We start from the raw sequence: 17149 nt of genomic DNA on the forward strand, positions 1-17149 counted from the left end.
ATGAAATTCTTCAATGAATCTTCAAAATCAACTGTCCATCAGTCCACACACAGGGTCATTTTCATTGACTCCAAATACTTGATTTCTGATTTGCTTTGATGCATTCAGCAATCTTTATACCACGTTAGTTCAATAACGTGATGCTTGTATCAAACACAGTCACCTTGCATAACAGCCTTGTACTGTGTTGATATCCAAGTGAGCTATATCTCTCGATGGCTCACAATACTTGCATAGCCTTGTATAGCTTCACTGTTAGCTGACTCAATCACAACTTTCAACACCATCAAACTGACTGATGGACAGTTGATTTTGAAGATTCACTGAAGAATTTCCATACTGTTTTAGTAGAGGATTGTGGTAGCCGTGTTAGTCCACTCTTAAGGTTATCAATAGATATCAAACAAAATAAAACATGGAAAAGAAAATAAGATGATACCTTTTTTTATTGGACATAACTTAATACATTTCTTGATTAGCTTTCGAAGGTTGCCCTTCTTCCTCAGATCGGAAATAAGCAAATGTGCTAGCTGACAGTGTATATAAGTGAAAACATTCAAGCATTACTATGACAGTAAAATAGATACTATTGGAGATTCTACATGGAATGTTGCTACTATTGGAGATTCTGTTGCTACTATTGGAGATTCTACATGGAATGTTGCTAGTGGAATAGCAACATTCCATGTAGAAGGCTGCGCAGGCTTCTGTTTCTGTGAGTCTGACGTCCTGCACGTACGTGCAGGACGTCAGACTCACAGAAGCAGAAGCCTGCGCGGCCACATTGGTGATCTGCAAGGGCCGACTTCTACATGGAATGTTGCTAGTGGAATAGCAACATTCCATGTAGAATCTATAGAAATCAAACAAAATAAAACATGGAAAAGAAAATAAGATGAAACCTTTTTTATTGGACATAACTTAATACATTTCTTGATTAGCTTTCGAAGGTTGCCCTTCTTCCTCAGATCGGAAATAAGCAAATGTGCTAGCTGACAGTGTATATAAGTGAAAACATTCAAGCATTACTATGACAGTAAAATAGATACTATTGGAGATTCTACATGGAATGTTGCTACTATTGGAGATTCTGTTGCTACTATTGGAGATTCTACATGGAATGTTGCTATTCCACTAGCAACATTCCATGTAGAAGGCTGCGCAGGCTTCTGTTTCTGTGAGTCTGACGTCCTGCACGTACGTGCAGGACGTCAGACTCACAGAAGCAGAAGCCTGCGCGGCCACATTGGTGATCTGCAAGGGCCGACTTCTACATGGAATGTTGCTAGTGGAATAGCAACATTCCATGTAGAATCTATAGAAATCAAACAAAATAAAACATGGAAAAGAAAATAAGATGAAACCTTTTTTATTGGACATAACTTAATACATTTCTTGATTAGCTTTCGAAGGTTGCCCTTCTTCCTCAGATCGGAAATAAGCAAATGTGCTAGCTGACAGTGTATATAAGTGAAAACATTCAAGCATTACTATGACAGTAAAATAGATACTATTGGACATTCTACATGGAATGTTGCTACTATTGGAGATTCTACATGGAATGTTGCTATTCCACTAGCAACATTCCATGTAGAAGGCTGCGCAGGCTTCTGTTTCTGTGAGTCTGACGTCCTGCACGTGCAGGACGTCAGACTCACAGAAGCAGAAGCCTGCGCGGCCACATTGGTGATCTATAAGGGCCGACTTCTACATGGAATGTTGCTAGTGGAATAGCAACATTCCATGTACAATCTATAGAAATCAAACAAAATAAAACATGGAAAAGAAAACAAGATGATACCTTTTTTATTGGACATAACTTAATACATTTCTTGATTAGTTTTCGAAGGTTGCCCTTCTTCGTCAGATCGGAAATAAGCAAATGTGCTAGCTGACAGTGTATATAAGTGAAAACATTCAAGCATTACTATGACAGTCTGACAGGGTGGGAGGAGGCTTCTAGTACCCCAAGGAATCCTAATCCACCCTGTTAAAATGTCCAGGGGTACAAAATACAACCCGTTCTGTATACTCTAGAGGGGTTTTAAAAACGGACTTTGCTGCACCATCAGGTCATAGTGAAGAAAAAAAGAGAAAATGAGAAAGAATTATTACTTGATGTTATGTTTACGGTCTTGAAATTCTGTGGGAATATGTATAGAATTGAAATCTGTCTAGTGTAGGTATTGTATGGTATGATTGAGTAGTATGAATGTTGAGTGTGTTGAGAGGTAAATAGGATATGATAATGGTTATAAAATCTGTGTATGGTAAGGATTTGCCACACATACATGTAATAAAAAATAAGCGTATTTTTGGATCAAAATTGACAATAGTGGTTACTTAATTGCATGATACCGTGTTTCCCCAAAAATAAGACACTGTCTTATATTAAATTTTGCTCCCCAAGACCTGCTAGGTCTTATTTTTAGGGGAGGCCTTATTTTTCGGGGAAACATCGGGTCGCCCCCCCACCTGAGATCGCCGGCTCCCCCCGCCCTCAGTCGCTCCCGGAACTAACCTCTTAAACGCTTCCTTTCACCATTCATCTTCGCACTCGCCGCAAGCAGCAGGGCAGGCCACTCCTTCCTTCCGTGTCCCGCCCTCGCCTAACGTAACGTAACGTCAAGCGAGGGCGGGACACGGAAGGAAGGAGTGGCCAGCCCTGCTGCTTGCGGCGAGTGCGAAGGTGAAAGGAAGCGTTTAAGAGGTTAGTTCCAGGAGCGATTGAGGGCGGGGGGAGCCGCCGATCGAGGGGGGGAGCTGGCGATCTCGGGTGGGGGGGGGTGACCCCGATGTTTCCCCGAAAAATAAGGCCTCCCCTGCTAGGTCTTATTTTCGGGGGAGGCCTTATATTTTCAAATTGCAGCAAGACCTCTACTAGGTCTTACTTTCGGAGGATGTCCTATTTTCGGGGAAACACGGTATCATATATTGGTAACCTCTAAAAATTGGGAGAGCTCAGTAATAGGGTATTTTATCAATGAATATGCATGAGATACATTTGCATACAATGGAAACACCGCCCACTCAGCCTTGGTGCCCTCTGGTGCTCTATTCCTCACAATATCATCCCAGGACAACCATTTCGATTCCCCCCACCCTAACAAGAGACTCGGCAGTATTACCTCTTCCATCCCAAAGCAAAACAATTAAAAATACTAGTGAAAAAAAAATTCATTTAACAAACAACAGAAGGGGCCGCCCCACCTCAGGGTGTCTCCCTGAAAAACCGAAACCAGGAGGTGGCTGTTCAGAGACTTTTTATCTGATCAACTTCGCCCACTGCCAGGGTAGGAATGACAGCACCAGGGCTGTAATTTGGAGGCTCTGCCGAGAGACAGACCAGTGCCTTTATGTAAACCTGACTGCAAGATGATTCCCAGGATAAACAGCCCATCCCCAAGATGTGCTGAGATGGTTTGAGGCTGTTTAGCAAGTTAGAGCCGGAGAAATGGGCTGACTCCAGACTTACAAGCAGGGTGGTAGGGTAGGAGGTGATATCTTACACAAGATCAGTGGGGGGAGAATGGCTCTCAGCTAGAATTATGTCAAGCCAACAGAGGTGAACCAGAGGCTGCTTGCTGATAAGGTTTCATAAACAAAGAGTATCTTGAGACATCAGCAAATCACAGCCTCCACAAGATCCACTATGGCAACAGGGCCTGCTAACCCCATAGTCTGACCTGAAAAGCAACTTCCACAACGGCATCCAAACGTTTCACGGCCAGAACCATTGCTGCAAGAGTCACCAAGCTGTACTAATGCAGTATGACAATCCATCCCGGCTGGGTCCAGACAACATCCACCACCGTCGCCAAGTCAGGTTGCCATATGGCGCTTTGCTTCTGGTCCTGCCTCTCTGCCCGACTGTCACCAAATGACTTTACTCCCTGCCACTTAATCTACGCCTCTGTCAATCAATCAATCCATGGACGGAGATGGAGCGGTAGGTGTGTTTCCGACGCACTAGCACTGACGCCCGCGTACACGTATTTTTTATTTTATTTATTTTATATTTGCATCCTGCGCTTTCCCACTCATGGCAGGCTCAATGCGGCTTACATATTATATACAGGTACTTATTTGTACTTGGGGCAATGGAGGGTTAAGTGACTTGCCCAGAGTCACAAGGAGCTGCCTGTGCCTGAAGTGGGAATCGAACTCAGTTCCTCAGTTCCCCAGGACCAAAGTCCACCACCCTAACCACTAGGCCACTCCTCCACTGTTGCTTCTATTTGAGATTCTACATGGAATGTTGCTATTCCACTAGCAACATTCCATGTAGAAGTGGGCCCTTGCAGATTACCAATGTGGCCACGCAGGCTTCTGCTTCTGTTAGTCTGACGTCCTGCACGTGGTTAGGGTGGTGGACTTTGGTCCTGGGGAACTGAGGAACTGAGTTCGATTCCCACTTCAGGCACAAGCAGCTCCTTGTGACTCTGGGCAAGTCACTTAACCCTCCATTGCCCCATGTAAGCCGCATTGAGCCTGCCATGAGTGGGAAAGCGCAGGGTACAAATGTAACAAAAATAAAATAGATACTATTGGAGATTCTACATGGAATGTTGCTACTATTGGAGATTCTACATGGAATGTTGCTATTCCACTAGCAACATTCCATGTAGAAGGCTGCGCAGGCTTCTGTTTCTGTGAGTCTGACGTCAGGCTCACAGAAGCAGAAGCCTGTGCGGCCACATTGGTGATCTGCAAGGGCTGACTTCTACATCGAATGTTGCTAGTGGAATAGCAACATTCCATGTAGAATCTCAAATAGTAGCAACAGTGGAGGAGTGGCCTAGTGGTTAGGGTGGTGGACTTTGGTCCTGAGGAACTGAGTTCGGTTCCCACTTCAGGCACAGGCAGCTCCTTGTGACTCTGGGCAAGTCACTTAACCCTCCATTGCCCCATGTAAGCCGCATTGAGCCTGCCATGAGTGGGAAAGCGCAGGGTACAAATGGAACAAACAAAAAAAAAATTCACCAAATAAATAAAAATTAAATAAACAAATTAATGCATTATTGCACTTTAACATGCACTAATATGATTTAACACTTTCTCCCCTTTTACAAAGCTCTGCCTTAACATCAGGTGGATTTATACCCAATTACCCTAGCATTTTATAAAGAAAAGTCCATTTTTTAAAAATAGAATAGGGTCCTATTATGCCTCCTGGGATGCCTAATTCTAGGTGCTCTGTTATAAAACTACCCCCATAAAGACAAATTGGCCCACCCAGTCTGCCCAGTTCTTCTGTTCTGCTCAGGTGCCATCTGAGCATTTGTAGGAGGTGACACCATGTCCAATCAGATTTTCTTGCTTTCCTTTCTGGTCCTCTACTAAGGTCTCATACCCAACCCAAGCCCCAGTGTTACCACTACGCTTAGTCATAAGGTACACAGCCACCAAAATCAGTGAGCTGTATCACCTGCCCCTTTCTTTCAGGAATGACACACTGGAGCTTGTCTTTCTTCAGTGTGCCATCCTTAAAGACGATCTTCAGTTTTCAATAACTTCCCACGAGTTTCCCCTCCCCAGAGCTTCTTCAATCACTAAAACTGGCCGAGCAATCATAGGGGCGACCACTGGTGGAGTTTTCCTACAGGGGGTGCGCACTCACAGTCAATTAATCAACGAGGGGACAGAATGTGAAGGAAGTCCTTGAAGTCAGAATAGAAACCAGCCACGCATTTCCACGGGTCTGTGGAACGTAGAACTGGTGGAACTCCTCAGAAGAAAGAAGTGTTTTGAGAGTTGGCTCATCTCGTATTATGGGCTGAAGGATACAATGGAATGTGTAACTTTGACTTACAGGAGATTTCTAAAGCATAATAAAACCTCCTTGTGCTATAATTATACCTCCACACCCCCTCAGCTTCAGCTCTCCACGGGTGTGGAAACCCCTGGTCTCTTTCATGTCTCTGCTGAGTCAGCTGGCTCCTGGGATGTGGAGATGGCTTTTTCTGGAGGGGACCAGGGGCTGTGCGGGCAGGGTCCCTGAAAGAGCCTCCGAAGAGAAACCTCACACTGTACCTTGTCACAGAAGATTTTGATCTGACACAGGGCCCTGTGAACCAGCATGTTTGTTCCTGTGCCGTAATCATAGGTGTCGATCTGTAGGTTGAGGGGGACGCCTTTCACTCCCTTCTGTGAGGAGAAGTCTGTACTCAAACAATTAATGCCAATGAAGAGCTGAGAAGATAAGGAAGCACAAGAGAATTTTAACGAGCACATCACCTTTAAGGTATATATATATCAGTACATCAGAGGCATACCTAGGAGGGGTGGAATGGGAGAACCTGATCCCCCAAATGGATTTTGAATGAAATGGCGCCTATGCAGGTCGGCCCTTCAGCTCTCTGGAAAAGGTACCTGAATACTTCTCGCCCCTGTTCAGTGCCTGAATAAATATTATAATCCCTGTATCAGAATGGGGTTTCTTTTTCTCTGTTACTGTTTGTCTTGTAGTCCTTTACTGATTTTTACTTTTCCAGTGTGTTTCCCTCATTTAATCCTCACTGATCACTAGAAATTCATTGCACAGCCCGGGAGCTTTTGGAGGTAAATACTTGTGGTCTGAAGTCACAGCTAAAGAGCCATTTATCGGTTGCCTGACCTTAACTCCCTGCAAGAAACCGGTTGCCTGAGCTTAATTCCCTGCAAGAAACCGAAAAGCAGGTGCTATAGAAAAGCTGCAACTGACCTGCCCTAGGGTCCCTCTCACTTCTACAAGCTCCCAGATTTTCTGCTTTGTCCAACCCCACCCCTGAAGAAGCCCCAGGCCACTATGGAGACAAACATTCTGCTAGCTGGTGAATGCCAGGTTTCTGGAGACCAGGGCTGAGGGGAGGGGGGGGGGGCGTGGAGACGTTACATACTTGAGATGTTTTCAGTCTTTTGACAGCTTTACCTTGAAGCTGTTTATTAACTTCTCAGGGTTGTAAAAGAACCAGATCTGTTGCATTTTAAAACAAGCTCCAGCAACTGCCCCTTTATAGGATTTTCTGAAACTTCCTGGTTATGGTCCAAGCAGGAGGCATTGATTAGCAGATAGAGACCTGGGGCTGGCTGAAGGAAGGCTTAACCAACTCTAGGGTACAGCTTTTCTTTCTAAAGAAGGGAAGGTTGCTTTTTGAATCATTCTAGGGCAGAGGTTCTCAACCCAGTCCCTTGGGACACACCCAGTCAGTCAGGTTTTCAGGATATCCACATGCACAACCTTCAGTGTATGAAAATTTATCTCGTGCATATTCACAGGGCCGCTGAGAGGGGGGGGGACAGGGGGGGACAAAATTCCCGGGGCCCGGGCCTCCAGGGGGGGCCTGGTGCCACAGTCCCACCCGCCACCGGGCCCCTTCCACCCGAACCCCCACCAGCAAAAGTGCTGTCTTCTGTTCTGACTCCGGCGTGCGCGGCCCACACAGACGCGCTCCTCTCAGCTGATCTTCGCTGTACTCTGCAGGGCTTCTGTGCGTCTGACGTGCAGGACGTCAGACGCACAGAAGCCCTGCAGAGTAGTAGTAGTAGTAGTAGTAGTAGCAGAGTACAGCGAAGATCAGCTGAGAGGAGCGCGTCTGCATGGGCCGCGCACGCCGGAGTCAGAAGACAGCACTTCTGCTGGCGGTGGGTTTGGGTGGAAGGGGCCTGGCCCAGTGGCGGGTGGGACTGTGGCGCCAGGCCCCCCTCAGGGGGGGCGACAACAACATGGGGGTGTGGCAGTGGGGGCGGGGCCGGGGGCGGCCTTGTCCCGGGCCCGGCCCAGTCTCTCGGCGGCCCTGCATATTCATTGTGGGTATCTTGAAAATTGGTAGGTGTGTCCTGCGGCCTGGGTTGACAAGCAGTTTTCTAGGGGTACCTCTTATGATGGGAGGCAGGGCGTTTTTGGAGGAGGGGGAAGGGCAGCAGTGCCATTTGGCTTCCGTTTGGGAAAAAAGTGTTTATCTGTTTAATACGTTTTGTAAACACAAATAATCAACTCAGCTCTTGGGTTTCTCCTTAATTATATATTTAAAAAAAAATTGTTTGTACATTTCTCTGATTAAAAATTGGCCTCATCTACTTCTGTAACTGGGATAGGGTTACTTTATGGCGCCAGAAAAAAGGAAGATAGATTGAGCCAGTCCGGATTGTACTTCCATTTGAAAGCAATGGAAGTAAAACCTGGACTGGCTCAATCTGTCCTCCTTTTTCTGGAGACATAAGTGTTACCAGGGGCGTATCTGAAATGCAGCGGTAGGGGGGGGGCCAGGGCTAGAGTGAGGGGGCACATTATATCCCCCCCCCCGGCCACCACTGCCAGTGCCGACCCCCCCTACCTTTGCTGGTGAGGACCCCAACCCCCGCCAGCCGAGGTCCGCTTCCTCCTGCCGCTGCCTTTAAAAATATTCTTTCGGCTGGTGAAAAATAACTTTAAAAGACCTCGGCTCGGCTGGCGGGCGTTGGGGTCCCCCGCCAGCCGAAGGAATATTTTTAAAGGCAGCGGCAGGAGGAAGCGGACCTCGGCTGGCGGGGGTTGGGGGTCCTCCGCCAGCAAAGGTAGGTGACGGCGGTAGGGAGGTCCAGGGCGAAATCTGCGGGGGCCCAGGCCCCCGTGGCCCCACGCAGATACGCCCCTGAGTGTTACTATAAGTGTTAAGTAGTAGTAGTAGTATTCATCACAGATAACCGGTTATCTCCCACTGAATATTAACGGTATGCTGTTTAACTGGTCAGCGGCCGTGTCTGGCAGGCTAAATAGGTTTGAATATCGGGGGCTACTTTTTAGTACCCTTTATGGAATTGACCTTTATGTGCACATAATGTGCAGTCTTTAAGAAGAGGTCACACCAGGGCTTTTTTTGAGGGGGTACTTGGGGGTACTGAGTACCGGCACCCAGTGCTGTAGCGAGGGTGCCTGACACCTGGGGCGGGTCGCCGCTGCACACTCCCCCCGGGTGCAGGGCACGGCACCCCCCCTCCGGAGCGCTCCCCCCCTGAAACACACCCTACCTTTCAGCGGGGGGGGGGGGGGCAGGCGGGAGGGCCGATCCGCCCCCAGTGCACGTCACTGGCAGCTGCGTCGCCTCTGCTGCTTCCCTGCTTTCTCTGCCCCGGAACAGGAAGTAACCTGTTCCGGGGCAGAAAGAGCAGGGAACCAGCGAGCCGACACCCCCCCCCCAGCGCGTGCACCCGGGGCGGACCGCCCCACCGCCCCCCCTTCCTACGCCACTGCTGGCACCTTTTCCATTGTCTGCATAAATTGACCCATAGACCCCTAGTTTTAATGAAAGAGCTCAGGCTCTGCACACCAATTCTGCCTTGTCATGATTCTGTGACTGGTTGCAGGGGGCCTGGCTATTGTGGGGTGGGTCCCTCAGTGATCACTCCACCCTTGAAGAGTGGCCTAGCATTTGAGTACAGGCACCTTTTTTTTGCTAGAATAAACACACCTGGGTCACACTATTACCAGTAGACGACATTTGTTTCAAACAACAGCCCATCCCTAATTTCCATAGGGGTCATAAGCCCTCTGATCATCAAATTAAGCCGTGAAACACAAGAACATAAGAGTAACCGTACTGGGACAGAACAATGGTCCATATAGCCCAGTACATCAGGTGCTCTGGTTTAATTCATTTATTTGTTACATTTGTACCCCACATTTTCCCACCTATTTGCAGGCTCAATGTGGCTTAACACAGTACCGTAGAGACGTTTGCCAATTCGGTTGATAACAGATACAAAGTTATATTGTGGTCAGATGAGGTAGGCGTGGATCAGGCATCAAGGGGTCGGAGGAAGTGAGGATTATAAATTGTCCTGTACGATCATTAGTTATGCTGTGTTGCTGGGTGTGGGGATTTATGTTGGATCGCTGGGATAGGCCTTTTTGAAGAGGTGAGTTTTGAGTGATTTCCGGAAGTTTAATGGATACAAACCTTTGCTTCTTCATTAATGTTCCACACGAAAGACAATGCGTTGTACGCCACTTCCTCAATGTCTTGAACCGTGTTGTAATTTTCTTTGTAATCCGCTGGAAAACAAAAATTCGCACTGCTGAAGATGGAATTCTGACAACTGCTGTGTGTTACCCTTGTACGAGCCCCTGTACAACTGTTGCAAATTCAAAGCGTTCCGACTGCCAGTTGAAGGTTTTATTTTTTTATTTATTTACTACATTTGTAGCCCACATTTTCCCACCTGTAGTCGGTTCAATGGGGCTTACAGGTTACTTGAGGAGAAAGAGGTTGGATGATAAAGAGCATTGTGAAGGGACGACATTTAAGGGAAACAGACGGTATTGTGTCTTACGGAGCGACGGGAAAGTTCTGATTAGGCCGAGATCATGGTTATGGAGTGCGAGTCGATTGTCTATTTTGGACTACTATTTAAAAACAATTGAGCCCACTCCATTAAAGGAAATAACCTGGCACAAAACATCAAACACCGTCTGGTTAATATTCAAAGAGAAATCTCTGGATAACTGTCCACATTATCCAGATTTTTTACCTTAGTCCCATGGTTCTCAATCCTGTCTTTGAGGACCACCAGTCAGTTGAATTTCCAGGATATCCCTACTGAAAATGCGTTCTCTAAGTAACTACAATACGGATTCTTAATTCTTCTTTATTAGTATTAAAAATAATTCTAAAACATCGCCATTGCTCCGGACACCTGTAGGAGACCCATCCTGAATACGCAGTCGGAAGTTTGATATAAAAGTTAACCCCCCCCGAGGACGCAGCGAGCAAAACACATTTAATGCGTAGGGTTTGACTCCTTTAACGCAAAGAAGCGTGACAGAATGTTCACGAGCAGTGGAGAGGAAGAAAATAACCGCAGATTTGGAAAAAGGAATTAATCGCATGTGAAGCTATTTCTGAAAAGTACAGAGAGTTGCAGAAAAGAAAAAAAAAGATGGCAACGGAAATACGTAAACCCTTTACACTATTGAGATAACAGAAGAAAAATTATTATTTTATTATTTATTGCACTTGTATCCCACATTTTCCCACCTATTTGCAGGCTCAATGTGGCTTACAAAGATCTGTTATGGCAGTGCCATTCCAGGGTAGAGAAATGACTTTAAAACCAACACACGGCTTGCTGGAACAAGCAACCCGGTATTTCAACTGGAGAAACGATGTCTGCAAATATGTGGGTCACCTGTAGAATGAGAACGCTGAACTGAAAAATTGTCTATGCAAAGCACTGGGGAACCATTATGGGAAGAATAACGAATAACAGAATCATTTAAGATCTGTATTGGAGGATTATTAGCAATAGGATATGTCTGTGTTTTTTCAGATAACACATGGGGGTTACAGTGAATGTGGATGAACGTTAGAAGTGTGAAAGTTAGGGTAAGTAGGAAAACCGGGCAGAATGTTTTGTAACATTACTGTGAGAAAAATCTTTTAAAATTAATGATTCAGAATTATTTTGATACTAATAAAGAAGAATTAAGAATCCATATTATAGTCACTTAGAGAATATAGATTTAAGTGTAGTAACTAGAGTGAAATCTAGGAATCTCATTTGAGTAGGAGGTTAATGAATATGCATGAGACAGGGTTACATGCCTGTCACCTCCACTATATGCAAATCTCTCTCATACATATTCATTAGGGATATCCTGAAACCTGACTGGCTGGTGGTTTTCCAGGACAACTTTGAGAACCACTGCCTTAGTCGGGTCGGGGATACTCAGCGGTACTGGTCCGGATGGTGTTGCCAAATATTCAGCGCTTACCAATCTTTCCGTGGCTGTGACCTCAATTCATGTGGTCGCAGAAAGCGTGCAACCCTTGGCTGGTGCAGGACAACGATGTCCTATGGAGTGTCTGCTCAGGTCGTGACCCCAAATGCAGGAGGAGTCACAACTCACAACTTGTGAAGGTCCGATTTAAACCTGGCTGAAGATCGCCAACTATGGAGTTTAAATACTGACCCATGTGTGCCTCGATAGAGCCCTGAATATTTAAAGTTGATAACTCTTTTCGTACCGACATCGATGACTCGCTGCTTGGCTGTGGGTTGACGAGAGTGCCAGTGCTTCCAGCGCTTCAGTTGCTCCTCTGGGTTCTTTTCATTGTCAAAAACAACCATGACAACACTCTGTAGCAGGAAAGAGGGAAGCAAATGTAAAACCTTGCCCTAACAGCATCATAGTTGCCCTTCTTATTCTAAAAAAAACCCACAGAAAATGACTATTGGTAGGGACCATCAGGTCCATGTGATCTGCCACTTCCTCTTGCAACACCACCTACAAACTTAGGCTTCGCATTCACATTCTCACATCTGTGGATCCTCTGTGTTTATCCCAGACCTTTGCAAATGCTGGTACTGTTTTGGCCTCCACCGACTCTACTAGGAGACTGTCTCATGTATCCCCCTCCCCCCATCCTTTCTGTGAAGAAATATTCTCCTTTATTACTCCTGAGTCTGCCACCTTTGGAAAGCATATCATGACCCCTTCTTCTAGAATTTCCTTTCCATTGTCTGATATTTGCTTCTTGTGCATTATTTATACCTTTTGAGGTATTTCAAATACTTTAATTATATCTCTCATACTACAGCCACTTCCTAAGATTAAGACTTTTACAGCCCGATGATCAGAAGCAAATCAGGCGCTAGAGGCTTTTAGCGCCATACTACCAACCTGCGTTTGCTACCGCCCCGTGATCAGAGCCCCCGAGCGCGTGAAACAACGCGCTCGTGGGCTCTGAACGCAACTAGCATGCAAATGCATGCAAAACAGGGCTCAGCGCAAATAGCATGCAAATGCATGCTAAACCTATTTTTGATTGCATGGTGACTCCTCTGGGATCTCTAGATTACTGGTTCAAATTCCAATTACTTGCTCTCAGCTGGTGGGTGCTGAAAACTGTGCCTTTTGGTAGCAAATTCCACCATTATCACCAAGCAATGAGCTGACATGGATGAACGGTGATCGAGGAGTGTCCCAAGCCTGAAAAGTGCCCTGTGCACCACTTAGCACTCCCGCCCAAACCACTGCATCACAGCCAAGCAGGGAAGGCAATGGACGGGGTGTGATTTTGGTGCCTCCGCTCCTTGTGTGGTCTCGCTGCCCGCACCAGAGGTTGCTTGGGACATTGTGGGGTATAAATGTTATAAATAAATAAATAAATAGCTTGTTACAACACTGCAGTGATCATCGTAACTCTTGATCACACCACTCCAGCAAGAAGTCAATAAACAAGAAAACACTTAGGCCTCATCCCAGAAGGCTGCTCCCATCATTCCATGTAGTCCCACACATCTAGTAGGCAACATGACCAGTCTGTCTTCAATTTCGATGCCACCAGCATGGAGACCAGAGCCATGTTGGCGCTTGGCCTACATGAGGCCTAGACAAGTTTATTTATTTATTTAACACATTTATACCCCTCATTTTCCCACTAGTTGTAGGCTCAATGTGGCTTACACATAACCGTAGGTAGGCTACAGTTCAGAAAAGTACAATTAAACAATGTAATAGTAAGATAGTAATCAAATAGGTATCATACAAAACAGCAACGATAATACAAGATAAAAGGGTCGATGAATTTTGTTGAAACCAAGAAGAAGTAATTTAGGTTGAGTCTGGAAGTTATTTAAGGTGAGGGTGGTGGAGATGGGAGATGTCCCAACATCACCGAGTCTGAAAGTGTAAAGACTGTGCTTTTTATGTCAAAATCAGATTCATCCACCGTAATCAGTTTGTAGAGTCAGCTTAGCAAAGAGCGTTAACTACATCGACACAAAGGAGAAGCCTTAAACAGAGTGTATTTAGTCACCATCTTGACAAGAAATGGAACATCATGGAACTCGTTCGTCTATTACCTTGATATTACCTAAGCTGCTATTATGTTCCATATCTACGCGTTTCCCCTTTCAATATAGCATGCCGTTGCCGGTCCCTTTTGCCCTGTGTTGAATGTGGCGCATAGGTGCAACTTGTCCAGTGGTCTTACCTTTACTTTATTTGAAGACAAATGCAAACATTTGGTCCCTTCCCTTGTTCTTAGATTGACAGGGTAGAACTGCCCTTTGTTAAGGTATGCCATTGGCGAGTCCCCTGATTTCACGTGAAGAGCTTTAGGAGATCCCAGGGTGTATTCAAAGTCCCTGTTGACGCAGGGGAATAATTATAAGCAACCATTTGACATCTCCATATTCTTACAGCCCAAACTACAAAAAATACAGAAACACTTTAACAGGTATTATTGTATCCAGGCGCAAAGCCAGACCTCAATTTGTTTTGTGGGGGTAGGGGGGGCTGATCCCAAAGTTTGTGTGTGGGGGGCACATTTTGCTCCACCTCCCTGCTGCTCTGCACTCCCTGCCACAACCCCACATACCTGGCACTCATCCAGCACTCATCGCTGCCATGGTGCCTGCCATGCTTCCCCCCCCCCCCCCATGGTGCGCATGCTCCGTTTTAATGAAATTGAGCATGGGGGTGGGGAAGCAGGGTAGGCAGTCTGATGGCGAACAACCCCAGAGGAAGGCTTCCACTGGCGGGGCTTGGGGACCCCTGCCAGCGAAACCAGTAGACCTTGAGGGGGCCAAGCCCCCCCCCCCCCCATGTGGCTATGTCACAGGTCAATTTAAATCCATTGAGTCTAATTGAATACCTCTTTATTTTCTGGTGTGAAGTATTTGTTTTTACATTTAAAAATATGAATAAATTATAGATGTATGTGAAAATAATGTGGGAAAAAAATCATTCTAGGACTGGAGGAGTAATCTAGTAGTTAAAGCAGAATCAAGCAAGCCAGGGCCCTTGATGCTATTAGCTGTCATTTCGCTCTCTATTGTCTCAGGTACAAACAAAAGGGTGTTAAGCTCTTAACATGTGTTTAGCACATGCTAACAGGCCACTGCAAAATAAGCTACAGCATTATGAGGTACGTTGCCTCTTCGCAAGCACAAACCCTCGCATTAGCTATTTTAAACATGTATTTTTTGCAGGAGGCACGTCATGGGCAGAGAATGGGTGTGGAAGCTTTAACCAGCTAGTGTGTTCGCCTTAGTGTGTGCTAAGTGGTTAACGCAGGGTTAACACAACATCATTAGCACTAAATGGGAGGCGGTAAGTGCTCCAGTGTAAACTTTTTGCAGGTACCAGTGCAGTAATTACAATTTATTAGCGCATGACCTAGTGGAGGAGTGGCCTAGCGGTTAGGGTGGTGGACTTTGGTCCTGAGGAACTGAGTTTGATTCCCAATTCAGGCACAGGCAGCTCCTTGTGACTCTGGGCAAGTCACTTAACCCTCCATTGCCTGCCGCATTGAGCCTGCCATGAGTGGGAAAGCACAGGGTACAAATGTAACAAAAATAAAATAGATACTATTGGAGATTCTACATGGAATGTTGCTACTGTTGGAGATTCTACATGGAATGTTGCTATTCCACTAGCAACATTCCATGTAGAAGGCTGCGCAGGCTTCTGTTTCTGTGAGTCTGACGTCCTGCACATACGTGCAGGACGTCAGACTCACAGAAGCAGAAGCCTGCGCGGCCACATTGGTGATCTGCAAGGGCCGACCTCTACATGGAATGTTGCTAGTAGTTCCATGTAGAATCTCAAATAGTAGCAACAGTGGAGGAGTGGCCTAGTGGTTAGGGTGGTGGACTTTGGTCCTGGGGAACTGAGGAACTGAGTTCAATTCCCACTTCAGGCACAGGCAGCTCCTTGTGACTCTGGGCAAGTCACTTAACCCTCCAATGCCCCAAGTAAGCCGCATTGAGCCTGCCATGAGTGGGAAAGCGCGGGGTACAAATGTAATAAAAAAGAATAAAAAAAATTTAAGAACGTTGCCGCGTAAAATCTGAGCTATAGTTTGTGAATATAATAGATCCTTAAAACTGCGATTTTCAGAGCCCATTACTGAAAGGGCAAAAGCACGGAGAATATTTTAATGGCTGTGTAGTCGTTTGTTTTTTTAATAATTGATTTATACAGCATCTTCCAGCAAAAGTTCTTAATGTAAAACTTTTTCTACCGGCAGCTCTTCTCCTGAACTTTCTCTTCACTCATCCAAGCCCCAGAAATTGCATCGCTTGTTATGGTTAGAGTAGCTGAACCTGCATAAGCTCTTTCCCTTTATCTATCCACTACATCGCCCGCACTAGTGAAAATATGTTCTTAATGCATCCCTCATAGGTGCAGCTGAGGCTCAACTAGTAATTAAGAGCCATTTTGGTGAAGGGGGGGGGGGGGGAGGAGGGGGGAGGGAGACAGGCTGAACCGAATTCTCCATAAGACCAAAGACTATCCACCCATGAAAGACAGTAGCTGTCTCCTAAGATGAATGTGTCTACTGATCAGGAGACCGTCCCTCATTTGTCCAGGGCGTTCCAACTGATTCTCCTCTTATGCAGGTCCAGAAGCAATTGTGTGTATACCTCGGTTTTCGTTGATAAGTCATCCAAAAACAATCAATGAAAACCAAAACAAACGAAAACCGAGGCAATTATTTCCATATGAATCAATGTAAATCCAATTAATTCGTTCTAGACACTCCAAAATACATACCAAAAACACATCTTATAGAGAATAAATATAGTCCCATGATGGAGCTAAAGGGAAAGGGTTAACTTATTAGCAAGGGAAACACTTAACAGGGAAAATGAGATTTGAGCACATGTGATTTTATCTTGCGTGTGCTGCGTTAGACGCGCGGGGTGATGCTCACACAACGAGAAACAACGCCACAATGAACAGGAGAACGCGTGGGCCGCCCTTCGTTTTCGCAAAATTAGCAGCGAGGTCACATGGGCACGCCAACGAAATCTGAGGCAACCGACGAAATCCGAGACAAATTTTTCACTGAAAAAAAATCAACGAAAACCGAAACCGACGATAACCGAAGTCAACGAAAACCGAGGTTTCACTGTATACACATATATACTCTAGAGAAAAAGGCCCGTTTCTGTTAGAAATGAAACGGGCGCTAGTAAGGCAATCTCATTTTGCTATGAATGTTTTTACTGGAAGTGTTTTTAGATATTTGTGTGGGAAGGGGTGGTAGGGGGCTTGGAGGGGGATCAGCGTTGCCAGGTGGGGCGTTCGGCAGTGGCGTTCCTAGGGGGGCTGACACCCGGGGTGGATCGCCGATGCGCCCCGCCCCCCGGGTGCAGCGCCCCCCCCCGGAACAGCACG

General features: G+C 46.0%; 1 protein-coding gene across 2 annotated transcripts in view; it reads right to left on the bottom strand.

Annotated features, from left to right (window-relative positions):
- GRHL3 (grainyhead like transcription factor 3) overlaps positions 1-17149 on the bottom strand; it is a 73808-nt gene that overhangs the window by 22603 nt on the left and 34056 nt on the right. For both annotated transcript variants that reach the window (XM_030219614.1, XM_030219613.1), the window contains exons 6-9: positions 13956-14109; positions 11985-12096; positions 9918-10012; positions 6034-6192 (exon numbers count right to left, since the gene is read on the bottom strand). In XM_030219614.1, coding sequence (XP_030075474.1) covers positions 6034-6192; positions 9918-10012; positions 11985-12096; positions 13956-14109 — 520 coding nt within the window. The remainder of the gene's footprint in view (positions 1-6033; positions 6193-9917; positions 10013-11984; positions 12097-13955; positions 14110-17149) is intronic.

This window comes from Microcaecilia unicolor, chromosome 11 (genome assembly GCF_901765095.1).
Source record: "Microcaecilia unicolor chromosome 11, aMicUni1.1, whole genome shotgun sequence".
Lineage (NCBI taxonomy): Eukaryota > Metazoa > Chordata > Amphibia > Gymnophiona > Siphonopidae > Microcaecilia > Microcaecilia unicolor.